Source organism: Larimichthys crocea, chromosome XIII, assembly GCF_000972845.2.
Source record: "Larimichthys crocea isolate SSNF chromosome XIII, L_crocea_2.0, whole genome shotgun sequence".
In the NCBI taxonomy this organism is placed as follows: domain Eukaryota; kingdom Metazoa; phylum Chordata; class Actinopteri; family Sciaenidae; genus Larimichthys; species Larimichthys crocea.
In genome coordinates, this window is record NC_040023.1 from 35,453,493 (window position 1) to 35,471,597 (window position 18,105).

Consider the following 18,105-nt stretch of genomic DNA (forward strand, 5'->3'; position numbering starts at 1 on the left):
GGCAGTCCTTTCAACAGCGTCTGTCTTTCAAACAATATAAATGATGAATGAAGACATTAACCTTGGCTGTGAGCTTCAGCATCTGTCGCTCAGCTGGTCAGGAAACGACTTCTCGGCATTATTAGCATCACTCAATAAGTGGGTGCCTCCCACGAAAAAAAGCTGATCTTGGGCTAGTTTGAGTGTTTTCCAGTGGACGAGGAAGGTGTGCCGACGACTCCGGCTGAGGAGTGTAGCGACCCGGATGCTACACGGTCAGTTTTTCTGAAGGGCTGATGAAACTACAGCAGTTCCAGAGATGACTGATTTTGGACAACGTGCTCATTTTCAAACAATTTGGTCCGACTCTGCAGTTTGAATGGGCGACAATGAGGCAGGACTGTTTCAGCACAGCTGGCACTTTGACAGGCCGTGGGATATTCATTGTTGGGACAGTGTGGTAAGAGAATGATGTCATGCTGGTGAACCTTAAAAAGGTCATGATGTGGAATATAATACTGCTCACTTTGTCCTTCATCATCGGGCTATGATCTGGACCGTTTTGACCACCGGTGCAGTTCATTAACAGTCTGGCACTGACGCTGACGAGTCACTTTGGACTGCACTTCCCGACAAATGGCATGTATTATGTCTGCGAGTGGGTTCAGAAGCACCGTCATGGCTGTTGCTTCAGTTACATCAAGCTGAGCTGATGTGATGAAAGACGACTTAATCATACGTTACATTGTTAGACTCGTTTCCTTCCTGACAGTTTGCATTTTCTGCTCATATGATTGTCAGTCGGTCTCTCTCTCTCACTCATACATGTTTGGGCTGTGAGGTCACAGCCATGAAGGAGGGTTAAGTCTCCATCATCACTGCTGACACGGGACACTGGCCTGGGTTAGAGGTCATCTCTTTCTGAGGACTGAGGTATGCGTGGCATGCCGCTTCGGGGTGGGAAATCAACACCGACCTCGAGCCGAACACGGTGAAAATTAGTTAAGTCTGCCCACTCGGTTGTTGTGGAAGAGACTTCCTGCCTCGCATGGTACACCGGTCAAGGTTGGAGGTCAGCTCATTCAAAAGAACCGAGGAATGCGAGGCACGTCACAAACATGAAATTCCCCACACGACTTCCCAATCTCATTGAGACAAGAGGGGCTGGTTCCATTTTGGTTTAAAGGTAGGTAAGCATTGCTGGTGAGAATAACCTTCACGGGAAGTTTAGCAGAGTCTGAGATTAACAGATCAAGTCTGTCTTTTTTTTGTGTCTAGACACTTGAAAATCAAGTCGACGCTTTCATATCACAGTTTCTCTCAGACACTCCGCAGATAGTGTGCGGTTATTTGTGCATAAAAAGCAAAAAAAATGCAGCTCTGGCCTATGAAAGGAGACAGCTACTGGTCTTAAAAAAAGCAGCCAGTGTTGACATTTGGCAGGAGAGGCAGGGGAGGCTGTCAGATAAATAAGATTTAGATGGAAATGCTGATTTATTTATTTTTTTTAAAAAGGGGGGCTGCCTGGACTCTCGTGTCCTCCTTCAGTTCGTCTCCATATGACTTCCAAGGGAGCAGCTGAGCGTGGCATGAGACGACTCGAGTGCTCGCCTCTGTTGACCATGTGTAAAGTAAAAAAAAAAAAGGCTCGGCATATGTTCTGAATATGCAGAGAGAGAAAGCCGCATGTTATGTATGGAGCGAGGTCAGAAGAGGCAACACCTGACCATTCGCTCAGTGCTGCTGCTGCTGGAAACTGACGTGGCCCCTTTTTTTACAACTGAAAGCATGTCTTTCTGCCAAATCTCTCCCTCCCCCTCGCTCTCTCTCTCTCTCCGGTCAAAAGTCCATAAGAAGAAGAAGAAGAAGACTTTATTCTCTTTATGAGTGTCTTAATTGTGCAAGTGGACAACAGGCTAAATAGACAATGCATCAACCTTCTTGCAAATCAACCATGACTTACCTCTTTGAATGTAATATTGACACATTTGTGTACAAATCATAAAATTTAAAATAAAAGTTATCAGTAGACACCAGCACGTGGTGACATGGCATTTTTTTGGGCTTATCTATAAAGGCATAAAACAGTTGAAAAAGTTACCTCTGGAAACTGGAGAGTCTGGGGGACAGGACGAGTCCTTGTTTTCGGGGGACAGTCTTTGCTTACTCCCTGAGCTGAGCGGCGTCGGGCTGGAGGGAGGGCTCGAACCCCGGCTGTTGTTGTTCGTGGCTCCTCCGTGGAGGCTCTGCGCCCTGGTCGGGCTGCTGCTGCTGCTCGGACCTCCCCCACCACCACCACCACCGCCGCCGCCGCCGCGGAGGAGCTGGTAGGGCACGGTGGCACGGATGGGGTGCAGACGGCAGCTGCTGCTGTTGTTGGTGGTGGAGGTGGAGGTGGTGAACGAGCCGGGGGAGCCCGCATTGCTGCGTCTCACCCGCGGCTGCTGCTGCGAGTTGTTTGGGGCTGACATCCCTCCTTAGCTGGCTGTAATTCCTATCGCAGTGAGAAAGAGGTGCTGCTTCACTAGAGGAGGTGGAGGAGGAGGAGGAGGAGGAGGAGGTAAGATAAACATTAGCCTGTTAGCTTCCTTTTTAAAAAAAAAAAAAAAAACTCAACTGACGCCGCTCGAGCGAATTCAAAAGCCCCGACACGAACTATCCCCCCGCTAAAACTCACCTGTAAGACACTAACACATGTCTCCTCGAGCTGTAGCCGCCACACAGGTAACTTTTTGAAGTAGTTTCGGACACTTCTGGGCTGGTTTAGTTCGTGTTTTCCAGCTCCGCTCGCTCCGTCTGCCCCATCATGTCCACTCACTCAGTGACAGTTTGGTTTCGAACACACTCACTGGCTGACGCGTGCGGGCTACGCTGCGCACTCCCGGGCTTCTGATTGGACGGCGGCGTCGTACAGTAACGTCGCTGATTGGGTGAAAGCTCGTCTATGGGTCGTACTTTTATCCAATCAGGGCAGAGATGTGTTATTGGTATTAAGACATACAAGTGTGTGTGTGTATATATACATATATATATAACATTAGTACTCTCTTTCTCTCTCTCTCTCTATATATATATATAACATTAGTACTTAGTAGAGAGAAAAGAGAGAGAGTACTAATGGCCATTGTGCTAAGATAGTATTGATCACTTTAATTGTAATATTTATTTTATACTATATGTATGCTGTAATATATATAAAAGATACATACATTGGGTGAAAGCTCGTCTATGGATCGTACTTTTATCCAATCAGATGTGTTATTAGTATTATAGTATTAAGACATACAAATGTGTGTGTGTATGTATGTGTGTGTGTGCAATACTAATTGGGATAATACATTTTATTTCATAGGTGCCTTTCTGTCACCCAAGGGACAACACCCTTACAAGAATTGAGAGTAGAAGAAACAAAACAAAACGACATAAAAGTATCAATGACAGAATACAACATTAAAATTAAAAACAGGTTAAAAATCGGGACAATTGCAATTGAATCAGGTGTGGGACAAAAAGTCGATTATAAAAGGTGGAAATGAATTTTGAGAGTGAGTTGATGTTCCTCATTGACGGGGGTGGTTAAGAGGGTCCAGAGCTGGTGTGCGTTGATGTTGAGACGGGCGGATGGGTGAGGGGGACAGTCAGGTTGAGATGGAGGATGCAAAGATCTGAGGGGAGCGAGGCGGGGGGAGATATGGTGTGCGAGGTGAGAATGGCGCAGAAGGGATTTTTTCGTTTGATGCGGGATTGGATTGTACTGGGGAGCCAAGTGGAGCTTGCTGCAGGGACAGGAAGTGATTGTGGTGGAGGAAGAGGTTCTTGTGATTGATGGAGGCAGGCAAGCTGAGTTTGGACCCCGTTGGAGCTTATGGGAGATTTGTGGGTGAGGCCCAGGAGGAGGAGGAGGGAGGGTGGTGACGAAGGCTATGAACCCCGGATGGCAGTCGTAGAGTCGTAAGGGAGGGACGGAAGCGGTTTTGCTTGTTGCGATTACACCACTAGATGCAACCTAAATTCTACACACCGGAAGCTTGACGGTTTTTAAATTTTACTTTTCATTGTTTTAATTGTTGTAGTTTATTGCTTTTTATTTTTGTTTTTATTGCAAACTGTTCTGTTGCCTCTAAAGGGAACTGTCTATTTCTTGCATGAACAAGGGTGCTATATACAAATAAAGTTGAGTTAGATTGATCCATATGTCCAATTTTCCAGGTTGTACAGTGAAATTTTGCCTCATCTAGCGCTTCTGAATCATGATGGCTCCAAAGCCCGGACATCCTCTGGTCTCCCCACCACCCGGACCGCTATGTCATCTGTGGACTCTGAGCTGGGACTTGTACCGTATTGGACCTGTGGGCCGCCAGCGCGGAGAACCAATGCGGGCACTCTTTCCGCTCTCTAAACGAAAACCGCTGCGTACTTTACTCGCCATTAACTTGACACCCCTTACATGAAATTTGTGGCCTGGTACCCAAGCACGAGGCCCGAGTGTTTTGCCGCTGTGGGCCAAGCTAATGGCAGACAGTGGTGCTCACCGCCTGGTCAGAGCCACAACTCCACGTGTAAGGAAGCTGTGGGGAGGGAAAAGTTTGTGCCCAAGCACGCCCGTCAGTGCAACACTTTAGCCTTGGAACCCGGTGGACGCAACTTGCTGGCCTGCCGGGTTGGACAAAAGCCCAGGCTGCACCTTCTCTGTCCTCATATGGGACATTAGCAGTAAGTTTTCCCAGAGGCGAGTGTTGTAGCCTCTGAGAAGGAATTCGTCTCTCGTCTGTGGATTTGGACTCGAGCACCGTCTTGACCAACCGTTTGTATGATTTAGGCCAGAACGATGCTTGCCTCTCCCTCTGTTGGCTCCTTCGGGACCCAAAAAGCTGATATTTGCGCTGGATGCCACAGGACCCTCGCAATATTTGACCTGAAAAGAAAAACACAAGTCAGAAAACGTTCGTCAAACACCAAGGCCCCCCATCCCGGGTTGGACATCGGACCCGCACTTCCACTGACCGCGTTGCCTCTTTCTTTGAGGTTCAGGTGGCCATTCTGGGACTGGGAAGTTTGAGAAGCCTGTGTGCTTCCCCTCACCGAGCAACCTAAGCTACTACCAAGGATTTGTTAACGCTTGTCTACTTAAATTTGGGATAAGAGATAAGATAAGAGTGTAGTAGTTAAACATGATGATTTCTCCTTTTCCGTCTCAGGTGGCTTGGTTTGTCCAAACCCGTACCGGCCTGTTGGCGACACTGACACGTGAAGCAACATCATCCGCCTGTACGACAGAAACCCACACCCCACGCCCATCGGCGACGAGACGGAAAGCCCACATCATCGACGAAGCGTTGCAATCACTGCGAAAAGCCAGATCGGCGCCTTAGAGTTGGTGGCACACAGGTCCTCTTCAGAACCGGCATGGTGGTGGTTCGGCAGCCAACACCGGGTCATGACCGACTTCACCGTGTTCGATCGCCCTCTCGCTGCCTGGAGCTCCACCACCTCTCTCATGTGGGCGTGCGGCAGGGCCCGCCGGACTGCGGTCGAGGAGGGGCAGGACAGATCAGTGGAGAGCGTTGATCGAGAAAGACATCGCCATAAGATGAGCAGGGCAGAGGCTCCAGTCCAGGTACGGGACACGCTACCGTCCAGGTGTGGCGGAAGGAACCACTGCTGGCTGGAGGGAAATGATCCCCAGCTCAAGTCTTTGTGGTATGATCTGTTCTATATCCTTTTTGTTTTGATGATGTGACGCTTTTTGCCCACGGTAAAATGATTTTATTATTATTAAAGTAGAAAAGGAACTTTTGTGCTGTCATTTATGTTTGTTCCAAAAAGTGCAATCTCAGTTTACAATTCCTATATAAGTATCACATTGAGCCAGTGGCGGGTGTATGGAGCTGAAAAACTGTCAGGGGAAAAAACAGTCTTTGGTCTACTCTCTGGTATCAAGAATATTGTAAAGAACAGCTCAGGTAAGTATTTCAGGACGTTTGTTAAATAGGTTTGAAATCTTTTTAAGATGTGTGATCGATTCTGTGTATGTTTTCCGGGTTCTTTCAGGCAACAACGGAAGCCGCAGGTTGCTGGAGTGGTTCTCAGACAGGGCAACAGATGTGACGCGTGTCAACTCAGAGAGGAGAGCAGGCCTCGCCATTCGCTCCTGCGGGTGGATCAGCGAGGCGGGTTTCCAGACATCGACTTGGAGCTCTTTCCTGCGAACTGCTTGGAGCAGTGAGAGCGGAGAGTGGAGCGGGCGGCCGCTGGATATGTTAAACCTGGATCATCCGACGGGCCATCCAGATCATCAACACGGGCGCCCACTTTGCCGAGAGTAAGGGTGAGAAGAGAAGGGTTCATTACTGCACATGCATTTTGAAAAATGAAGAACTTTCAGGCATTTTCATATCAATTAAATGTGTATAAAACTAATTTATGTCATTTGGGTTCATTATCGATTAATCTGCACATTGTTTTCTCCATGAAAATCAGTTCAGATTGGGTCTATAAAAAATCCCATATCACAATACCTAAAAAGCCCAAGGTTTCGGTCACCAAATCCTTTATCCATTATGACCAACAAGTCCAAAACCCCAAATATGGATTTTTATCCCACATGTGTGACTCTATTTGCCGAAAAAACAACTTCAATCCACAAATTCCTATGCAGTTGATTCAACATATTGATTAATGTCGCTCTCGTGTATTTTAAATTATGAAGCAGTTAAAAATTCAAAGAATCCAAGTAATTAAATCATTCACAGATCTCCTTCTTTACTCTCTAATGGGATTATTGATTTACACACGAAGTATTCTGGCCCATGGCACCCAACCACGTTGCTTCAACAGGAAATATGTAAAGCCATGTCAACATTGGACTCAGGTCGGCAGCGAACCGTGTGTAAAAGCTTGAAAAAACCCAAACTGTTCTGATCGAACCTGAACCAGGCATTTCTTACGCCTTCTTTGAGGTCTTAAGGAATCTGAAAAATGCAACAGCCGGAGCCTTGTTTTTTCACTTGTTTTCTCTGTCAGCTGCAGAGCTTTTCACACTGAGGTTACATTTGAAACCGGAGGAGAGCGAGAGAGAGAGAGCAGGCTGTTGTTTACACAGGTCCTGACTTAAGAAAAAATTCCACCAATTGCGGTCAAACGTTTTTCTGCTGCGTGCTCAATGCGTGTTTCTCAGCATGACTGATGGGGTGACCCATTAGATAAGGAATTGTCAACCGAGCCATCGCAAAGTTACAGTTGGTTTCTCCCCCCTCAAACATTTCATAATAAAAAATATCTATTCGGATAGAATCTTGTGATGAACTGAAAACTGCTTTCGCATTAGGATTTGCTTACTAAGCCTGGCTTGTCCAAAGGTAAATAAAAATCCCAACCTTACCAGCACTTCAACCACTAATTGCAATTAAGTCTTACGTTATGTAGGATTAAGAGCGTGGGCTGCTTTATTGACAGGGTGGGCGCTGGTTACAAATGGCTTGTTGATCATTCCCGCTCAGGTCCGCCGATATTTCACGAAGGAGCAGTTACAAACATGGCAGCGGCCCCTCATACTCTTGATCTTCTTGGGCTCTTCAGAAAACTTTGGTTGACGTCCACGATGCCACAGGTCTATTATTTTTTTATCAGTGGTATTTCTTTGATCCAACGAGTTCCCAAAAATGTTTCAAAGTACTTTGTACTTGTAAAATTAATTGATGTGTGTCCAGTTGAATTGCAGTGAGTTTTTGTTTTAACACAACCACTTTGGCCTTTGTTAACCACTTTAAAAACATGTTGTAATAATACATCCCGCTGCAAAAATACGGAATAAACAACACATGACTGTTCATAACAATGTGTACCTGGGGGGTGGGGGAAGAGAATTTAAGCCTACTCTTCAAAGTCCATTGTTTTGTTTTGAATGCTCCCAAAGAATGAATGAGCTGTTTTTAAATGGAGGCTAAACCACAAAACAAAAGAGGACTACATCTGTCATGGAACCTTGTTGTTCATTGGACCTTCGAACAAAGCTGACCCCACTGTGACCACATCACTATCCACTTTACACGAAAGACTTTGAGATATTAATAAACCTGATTCTGTCTCGTCTTGATTTCTCTTCTCTTCTTCTTCCTTCTCTTCTTCTTCTTCACAGTGAGACCTGAACCGGACATGTGGGTTGCCATGGTCTGTCAGGCTTACACACCGACGAGACGTCCGCCCTGGTGGCGGGAATTCCAAGCTGCTGCTGCACGTGCTGGTGTCAGCGCTGAAGACAAAAACCCCGACTACCTTTGCGTCATGGTTGTGCCTTTCTCACCAGTGAGGCCCGGAGCCTACCGATGGCGTGCTGGGTGAATGGATCTCTTCACTGTCAACAGAATTTTTCACGGAGGACTGGAAAGTTGGAAAGAGGAAAGTAAAGATACAGTGTGTTTGTTTGCAATTCTATTAGCCACTTTGTTCTCCGTCCTGACGTGTCTCTAACACGGGTGATGACAGCTACCATCAGCTGCACAGGAAAAGATTTTAACATTTTTTTTTGTAATTCAGTGCTGAAATGTCAGGAAAGTTGTCTGCTCTTTTCCTCCCTCAACTTGCATCAGCCTTTGGTGCAGTGCAGGCGCTGCTGTCACATTTATAATATTCATTCTCTTTTGAAGAACTTTTCCTGGCCACAAGTGATGCACTATACTCCGATCAGAGCATTTAGCCGTCCTTTGACTTGACTGTTTCGGTGCCGTCTTGACTCATGATGTATTATGTGTCCCTGTCGACTGTGTTCACACGCAGCATACAAACTGAAGTGAGGAAACACATTGCTAATGAAGCCTTTTCCCCCCAGATTTGATGCCAGAATATTCTCTTCAGAAGTGAACTGGAGAAATTCTGTTCTCTGTATTTCAGTATGAGAGACAGTGTTGCTTGGTGGCGGGAACGAGAGTAGCTCTTGCCTGTATGTTCCTTAGCGACGCCCAGGAATCGCAAACACAAAACACGAGGTTATTGGCCCCGTAAACAACATTTCCTACTGAATTTCACTCTAGTGGACAATTATGTTCCTCTTTCTTCTCCAAAAACTGAATTTTTGCGCTGACTGGATGGCAGCCAAGCCTCAAGGACTGACTGCGAAGCAACTGAAAGGCAAGTTCAATTTTTGCGCTAAACTCCTCGGAATCGACAAACTAACCAATGAGATAAGGAGGCGGGGCACCTCGAGGGCATCCTGCTGACGAGGTCTGACTAAAGAAATGGGCGTCGACCTCAATGGAGAGCTCTAACGTGACCGCACTGGGAGATGTCCAGAACCGCCAGTTTCTGCAGCTGAAGGTACGCCAGACAGCAGGCACATGATGCAACTGTACATCTCCTGTAGACTCCTGTAGAATATTCAGAGAATACAAGATCTATGAGAGAAGAGACAGCCTGCAAACAGAGGTCTCCGCACTAAAGTCTGATAAACTTCAGGATAAATAACTGGATAAAACCATAATACAGTGGTAATACTGTAGAAACATTGGGGGGTTCATCCATAGATAAGGAGCCACGGTGTCTGTAGATGTGACACAAAACGTAACGATCTGTATTTTCAGGTGATTCTACGCGAATAAAAAAACATGTCAAGCCTCCTAAATCTACACCAGATCGTTAAAGGTGTCCTCCTTTAGATCTCTTATAAAAATTTACAGCACGTCTCATGCCCCCCAGACCAGATATCTGGATGCCTGTTTTAACTCTAGTTAACCCCCTCAGGTCAGTAGTAACTGTGGCCGGACAGTTCATCCACTATCATGCACTTATGAAGGAAAATAATTAGATATTCAAAAACTTGTGGTCGTTTAAGAGTACTGTGTGATTGTGATTGATTGCTTGGATGTGATTTTGTTTCTCCCTGTGTGCCAGATGAGTCTAGTCTCTCATTTGTTTTTTTGTATTTTTCCTAAATGAGGTCACTCCTGCAAAGACGATCTCACCCTCAAACGTGACTACGTAATTAAATAAAGGTTTTGTATAAACCCAGAATTGATACGGAAGTAAAACGTCTAACAAAACAGCGCTTTGATTTCGACCATAACTAAAGCGCTCGTGCCGCAGTTTAAATCGTTGGTGGAATTAAAACTTGCTCGTTCGTCGTGCAACACAAGAGAAGGAGACTTTACGTGTTTGTGTTTTATTGCCAAATGGGTTTCAATCAGTAACAAAGCTGGCTGTTATCTTTAGCACTAACAGAGTAATAGGAAAATTATATCTGGCCTCAAATGTCAATCCTTAACCTGTTTTGTAAATCAACTTTTATTCTTAAGTAGTGATTAAATCATACTCAAAACAAACAAAATGAATATCTTAACACCCAGACCCCGTGTTCCTATTGCGTCCCCATGGCTGAACCTATTTCATACTCCCGGGACCGTTTATACGGTTTGCAAGAGGTGAGAAAAATGACATTTGAGTTGGGATTGGCCATGCAAACTGCACATGTCTTTTGTTGTTGAGAAGCAGCACAGGGACGCAGCCCTAACGACCACAGTTAGTGACCCTCACAAATACAACGCGTAACCTCAATGAACCAATCATGAAAACTGGCAATAAAGTATAGGAACTGAAGAGAAAGGGAGACGCGCTAAAACTTGTCTGTGTCATTCTTAAAATGGTCACAGCTTGTTTCCCCTCCTCGACCGTGTGAGCAAACCTTCAATTTTGTAATCTCCTTCGCTGTTAAGCATTTTGTGTATATAAAGAAAAAAATAAGCAAAATTTATAGTTGTGAACAGGTCCGTAGCTTGCATAACCCTATTCGAACAACTTTCACGTGTGTTGTTCTCTTTCGACTCTTGCTGAAAGGTTTTTTTCCTGTTCTAAAACCTGTCGCTGAAGGAAGTAGGTGCAATGTGCATACAACTGTATGCAATGATTTACCAACAGGGGGTGCTCCCTAACTTGCCTACAGCAGGGGGTCACCAACACGGTGCCCGCAGGGCACCCGGTCGCCCGTAAGGGACCCCTGAGTCGCCCGCCGGCCTGTTCTAAAAAATAGCTGGCTGATGTGAATGTTGAAATAGCCGCCACTTACCCGTGAGCTGCATTAATTATTTGCTGCTATCTGTTTAAATACACTTATATGTAAACTGGACATGTAACTCATATAAAAAAACTGTTTGACAAAATGTTTAAAATAAAAATGTTTAATATAAATGAACTATTGACCTAGTTATAGTTCAACGGTCAGTATTGATGCGCATGTGACATAGCCGTCTGCGCAGACGCTACGAGAAAAAAGCGGGCGCAGCAAAAAACTGAGGGAGATGACTGACCCATATAAAAAAAGATGGCAGAAAGAAAAAAGAAAAAAAAACATAATTTTCAAGACGATTGGATGGTAGAGTTTTTTTTTACCACTGTGTAGGAGCCGTGGTGTGCGTAGGTGCGGGGGGGGGACTGTTCGGCGGACGCAAAGCGGCACGCCCTGATTGCACATCGGCAAGACCGCACTGCAGAGTTCGCTGTCAGTTACCCACCAGATTAACAACCGACTGGTAAAACAGCGTGGCAATGTCCCAGGCTTCCCACTAACTGACAGAGAAACGGATACCAATATTTGGTGTCCAGTTCTGATTTGGTAAATGTGTTTGTAAAATAACAATTGTTTATGTAAAAAATTGTAACAATGTAACAAATTGGCACGATGCAGATGTTCGTGTGAAAGTTCAAAATATAATCAAGATTTATTTAAAACTCTGAAAAGTTATTTTTGTATTTCACATGATTTATTAATTTTGTACCAAATTGGTGGTGCAACGAATTCATGTTTTGTTAAAAAATGTATTGGCTAGTGGAAAATGGGACATTGTGATTTCCTAGGACTGTTTGTAGAAGTGATCTTAAAATGTTTTTTGACATTTTTTTATCAATTTGAAAAAAACACTTGCACTAAGACAAATTAGAACTAAAAGGTGTTTGCATATGATTATTTAATCTGTTTCCTATCTTGTTCTTAAATCCTTGTTGATTATTTTCATTGTGAGGAAATCTTAAACCATGATCCGTGTCTTCGCAGGCGATTAATACCATTAATTATTAATAATGACTTTAGTTAAAGGTAATTGAGCAAAATTGGGCTATTTTCAGAATGGTGTATCAAAACTTGGGTAGCCCTCGCATTAACTCAGTACCCAGGAAGTAGCTCTCGGTTTCAAAAAAACGGTTTGTGACCCCTGGCATACCAGAAAACAGTTGTTGCACTGGAGGATGGGTGTGTAGTCACAAAGCTTTGTTTCTCATGATGTGAAAACTAAACATTGAAACAAGGCTTAGAGAAATATTCTCTCATTTAGGGGTTTCACCAGGGTGACGTGTTGAGAAAGACCCTCGAGTCCAATGCTGGATCGAAAACATACCGGCAACCTGTTGTGACGCGTGGAGGGATTCTGGCACCACAAACGAGCCGAGTTTGGACATCCACTAGCGGCAAACTCGACCCCCCAAGCTCCAAACCACTGGCCCAAGGTAACCACGACCTCAGGGACGACTCTTCTTTATGGTTTATAGTTTGCGAAGTATTTCCACCACTACAACAAAAACGAATACATACAGCGATGCATGGACTGCTTCTAATGTTTGCAGCCATTATAAACTCTCTTTCCCTCAGTTATTTACATTTTATGTAATAGTATAATGCTATTTTAGGAGCTGGAGGAAACACCACAAACACTTGGTATATAAGAGTGATACTCGTCCACCTTACCAAGCGCCTACATTCATCATCGTTCCAGGCAGCTGACCAAAGAAGTGCTGCCACAGAGTTGATGCTGGTGTGGAGGAGGGCTTTCCAATCTTTCACCAGAAGTTTCCACCCTAACATAAAGACAGTCTTGTTCAGTCCGCCAGTGGCTGAGTCAAGTCACCCAAAATAACCAGACTAGGGGGGGAAAGAGATATCTAGGATGGTATTTGTTTTCCGCAGTGACCGTGGTATGGGACCAAAACTCCACGCAGCCTGAAACAAGCAAAGAAGAAAAGAAAATGCATCTGTGTTCTATGCAGCGATTGGGGATCATTTTTAATAGTTGTAGAGTGCTGACAAAAATGACAAACATTTTTTTATCATCACTTCCTTCGTTTGATTCATTTACCAACGGAAATTACTGGCTTCTCAAATGTGAGGATTTGTTGTTCGTTTTCCTGTAATTTGAATGTTTTTAGGGTTTGGATGTTGGTTTCGAACAAAGCAAGGGCAACTTTTAGCTTTGGGAAATTGAGCATTACTCACCATTAACTGACATTTTATAGTAAAGAATCTCAAAAACGTAATAAACTGATTAATTATCATGAAATAATATCATAAAATTCAGCCATAAATTACTTCGGTCGTTATTAAAACGGCCACCGCAGCGTCTTCACATGTGTGTGGACACACTGTATCTGTAAGTGCGAGGGCACTGGCATTACTACCCTCATAACAAAATGTTCATATAGTTAATGCCAAGCGGTCTGAAGGGTTGTCAGCCAAAACTCGTAACAATCACAGCTCTGCTCTCCAGGTGCTCGTCATAAAACCTGCTCTAGTTAGTGATCTTTGTTGTTTTACATTGTAGAAATTCTGTTCCAGAAGCACACCACACACACATATTCAATGGCGCCTTTTATAAAGCTGAAAATGTTTTCATGAAAGCCAAACTTGGCTTGGCCTGACATTCCAATTTCACAAGTTAAGCATGTTGGATTATTGCCTGTCATTATCTAATCTATTATCTCAGTCTTCCCTCAAAGTGTAAAAATCAGCCAGCTGGTGAGCGTCTGTATTGTGGTTTTTTACCTTCATGTTCACCGTTCCTTATCAACCGACCTTTGTGTTTGTTCTTGTGCGACGGTGTTTTGTGAGCTGCCACTTCTGCGGGAGTCCATCTCCTAGAGCTGCTCGGCGATGCCTCACCGGCCGGCGGCTTCAGCCAGTACGGGTCAGCGGCTCACCCACCAAGTCAAAAGTCACCAGTTGCCCCCGGCCTGCAGGGAAACCGCCTTGCCACGTTGTGCTCTCTGCCTCATGAACATGGGCACACCTGTCTCTAATTGCCCAGGTAACTTGGCCTGTGTGGAGACTGGGCTGGCCATCTTGGAGCAGCTTAAGTGGTCTATAATACCTAAACGAGCATTTGTAGGGGGGAGGATTGTGTGGACTTTATCAGCATTTAGCGCGTGCAGTTGCACCTGGTAGCTCAGTGGCCAATTCAGTGGTCTCTTATTGTCGTGATGTCAATCATGCCAACGGTGACATGTCAAAGTTTTATTGATTGTTAATATTGACTTATGATAAACCTTTTCTGGCAGGAGGAAAGGAAGGAACGAGTCGGAGAGAAGGTGGACTAACGAGGGAGAACAAACTTGCTCAGTTCAACAACTGGTTCACCTGGTGTCACAACTGTCGACACGGAGGCCACGCCGGCCACATGCTCAGCGGTTCAGGTGAGCGAGGTGCACTTGGTTCCTGTTATGGTCTGTCCACCTTCAGGTCATCGGATGTCGATCGAAGTGTTGATATCACAAAACAATCAGGCATATGCTAGAGAGCATACAGAGGGGGTCGCCTCACAACAAGAAAGGTTGCTGTCATGAACCTCGGCCGAGGCCTGTCCTCTCTCTCTGGGTTACTCCGGCTTCTTCACTCAGTCAGGTTACTGTAACTGGTGGACTTAAATTGGCCCTAGTAGATATGCATGTGCCCTGTGGATGAATGGCGACTTTGTCCAGGTGTTGTAGTCCGCCTCTCGCCCTAAGTCAGCCCCACCCTGATAAGTTACAGATCTTGGGGTCCTGATGGCTTCCTGCTCAAGATGGATGACTCCGTTTTCCAATATAAAACCGGTTGGTTAGACAGGCCATCATGGCGTCCTCTTTAAGGGTTAAAGCTAATCCACCTTGTTTACTTTACATAATTAAACCTAGTAACTGTGCCGATAAAGTCAGGTGGAAAGTCTTTTTTTTCTTGGCTTTATTTTTATTTCTGGGTGACTAAAGAAAAGTGTATAAAGTAGAAATTATAGCCACATTCCTTCAACATCCCAATGATCTCCCTTTATTTATTCATGGAGATGGTTACACTGACCTGCTTCTGTATTATCCATTGTTACACATTGTTCTTGTCTACATGCTGTTGTTGTTAATTGGCGTGCACGTGTCCGTTACAGAGACCACACAGAGTGCCCAGTGTCGGCTGCACGTGTAAGTGCATGCAGCTGGACACCAGGGGAACCTGGTGCCTTCAGACAGCAGCTAAACAGGGACGCCTGTCGGAAACTGAAGCCAAACACCCAGCCAGAGCCAACCAGTGCAGGTTCACCGCTGCACCTGCCACACCGACAACTGGGCGAAGGGAAGAAGGGACCAGCAGTGTCCTTCTCTGGTGTTAGCTGCTCGAATAGAATGACATACTGTTAAGTTATTAGTCTAGTGAATGTAATGTTGTAACAGGGAGCCCTATATGAAGAAGGGGGCAGTGGTGTGTGTACTGATCTCACTAACTGAATCAATGACAGAAAGGGAGCAAATGCAACATCGCTGTCTCTGCTAATGAAAATCACACTCAGGAGTAATACAAGAGGCTCTGCTGTAATCGGCCTCTTCCAATCTAACCTGAATCAGGCTTGTGGTTTTATTGTGATCTGTTTATATATAAAGAAAAATTAAAATGTCCACCCACACATCAGGTTGTAAAGATGTGATCACAAGGTGCCAATATGTCTGAGCTATATTTTGTGGCGTGTATTTTAATACTCTATTAACATCTGTGTTTGTCTTACGAAAGGATCTTCACATACCTCATGAAAGATTGTTCGGGGGTGTTGAAGGACGGTACCCCGGGGTGACAGAGCGAGGGTAGCGCACAATAACACACTCTCTTTGCTCTCTTCATTGTCCTCTGTGCACTCTTCATCTGGCAGTTTGCAGGGGAGGGCTTCCAGGGTGAAGGGTAGTTTTAGGGGGGATTGGAGGAAGTAGGGCGGTGGTGGGGTGTGATGATGGAGAGGAGAGAAAGGGTGGTGGGAGGGTTGCGTCTGTATTCACCAGCCCACTCCAGCTTGTGGTCCATGAAAGAACCTCGCAGGAAACAGCAGCTGCTTGGCACTCTGACAAAAACCTTCCAGTGTTCCTCTCAAAGAACCTCAGCTGCCGGAACACTATTGACTCAAAGAGAGGGCGAGAGAGAGAAGGCAGCCTGAGCCCCGGACCCCCCTCCCTCCTAAACCTTTCGACATACCCAGACTTGCCCCTCTCTTTTTTCTCCCTCTCTCTGGTGCCAAAATTGCACCCCAAAAACTATGCATACCACACATCAATCCAAGGATGGGCGCCGTCTGTGGGGGGACGGCCGTGTGTAAGCCGCATTGTAAATGGGTTTTCTCTCTTTCACTGCCACCCTCCCCGCTCTGTCACTAACCAGGGAGGCATTGTAAGTGGGAGGCGGCCTGCACCAGAGCTGGCTAAATCACTTAGTCATGGAGTAGGGAGGAGGAGGAGGTGAGAGGAGGAGGAGGAGAGGGGTGGGGTGGGGGGGCACAGGAGCTACTGTATGCCGCTTTCACCAGGATTCTCTCCTCGGTGTGGGAGGTTTTATAGGCCTGCATGCCCTTTTGTGAACTATTTGGAGTGGAGCTGACAAATTGGCGAGCCGTTGTAGCGTCCCGAAAAACAAGGTGGCTGGAATTTCATCCTTTCAGTGTTTCTTGTGTTTGCCTTTTAAATAAATTCCGACTGACAAATTGGAGCACCGCTGAATGGTTTTCCATAAGTTTACATGATTTATTTTTATAAGATGCTTCATCACACAGATGGCGTGGGTTTTTTTTTTCTTTCTTTCTGTCATGTGCCTCTTATCTTCTGCCTAAAAACATTGGTCATATTATACTCCCATGGGAACTCCCACAGACCATCATTACAGGCAGAAAGATGAACACAGAGGAACAAACACAAACAATAGCCATAAGCAATAATCTCCTCATTACAATGAACATTCATTCTTGAGCCTTATGTTTATTAAAAGGACTTATCTCCAATATTAAACTTGAGACTGAAATTCAGTCTTCACTTTGGGAAACTATAGCTATAAATCAACAATCTCACCACAACCGAATCAGCAAAGTATGTTTGAATATGAAACCATATATGACAGGAGGACACTTGAAGACATACAGCTTTAAAAAAGAACGCAAGGTTAAACAAAGATACAAAAACAAATATAAATATCATACGCAGGTAAGAAGGATGAAATAATAGATATAAGATATATATAATATCAGATATATATATATATCTATATATATATAATATATAAGATATATATATAAACAAACATGGACAATAAGATACAGTACAGTAACCATACATCTCAATGTCTAAACAAAGTTATGTACAGCTAAGATACATGATTATTCATATATACATATACATGGCACATGACATACAGTACAGCGTTCTAGAACAGGGTCGAAGGTGACTGGATACTGTTCAAACATGGGAAGAGTTTTAAGGTAGTGGAGTAGGCGTAAGGTAGTATGATCGTTATATAGGCGACAAGGGTTAGTATTCAGTGGACAAACAGTACTCAGAACAAGTACTAATGGGCAGGGGGCGAGAGAGGAGGGAGCATGGAAGGGTAAAGGATGGTATGACCTAGATGGAGGGCGGGGGGTAAGACAGGAGAGATAGGCAACGGGAGGAGAAAGACGGACACGTGGGACGAACCAGAGAGAGAGGGAGAGAGGGGTACATCACGGTGGAGGGCGGAAGACTTGAAGAACGCACCGGGCCGGTGGGAGAAAAAAGGAGGTAAGCGAGGATTGAGATAGAGAGAGTATGAGAGATGATAGAGAGAGAGAGAGAGAGTAGCGAGTATTGATGGTAGTTAGAGATAGATATCTAGGCTGTCCGGAGTGGAGAGATCGGCCCGATGCTGGGTAGATTCGTTCCGGATGGAGAAAATAGGAGCTAGCGAGTGAGCCAGTCGAGCTATTCTATTAGCTCTGCGATGGCTACTCATCTATCGATATCTATCTTCTACTATCTATCGATTCTATCTATCGATTCTATGTGTGGTGTGTGTGTGTGTGTGTTACTTTTATGCTAAATTACTATCAAGTGTGCTTCCCTTTT

At 44.9% G+C, this 18,105-nt stretch overlaps 1 protein-coding gene and 1 pseudogene across 3 annotated transcripts in view; one reads left to right on the forward strand and one right to left on the reverse strand.

The window, feature by feature from the left end:
• The window catches only part of LOC104928895 (glucocorticoid-induced transcript 1 protein), a 61,153-nt gene extending 58,299 nt beyond the window's left edge, over positions 1-2,854 (reverse strand). For 2 of the 3 annotated variants that reach the window (XM_019264776.2, XM_019264774.2), the window contains exons 1-2: positions 2,657-2,853; positions 2,081-2,503 (exon numbers count right to left, since the gene is read on the reverse strand). In XM_019264776.2, the coding sequence (XP_019120321.2) occupies positions 2,081-2,450 (370 nt within the window). In that variant the 5' untranslated portion in view covers positions 2,451-2,503; positions 2,657-2,853. Of the gene's footprint in view, positions 1-2,080; positions 2,504-2,656 lie in introns of all 3 variants that reach the window. The other variant, XM_027286093.1, reaches the window with a different exon arrangement.
• Positions 2,855-3,913: 1,059 nt separating this feature from the next.
• On the forward strand, positions 3,914-15,821 carry LOC113747447 (GATOR complex protein MIOS-like; annotated as a pseudogene).
• The last annotated feature ends 2,284 nt before the right edge of the window (positions 15,822-18,105 follow it).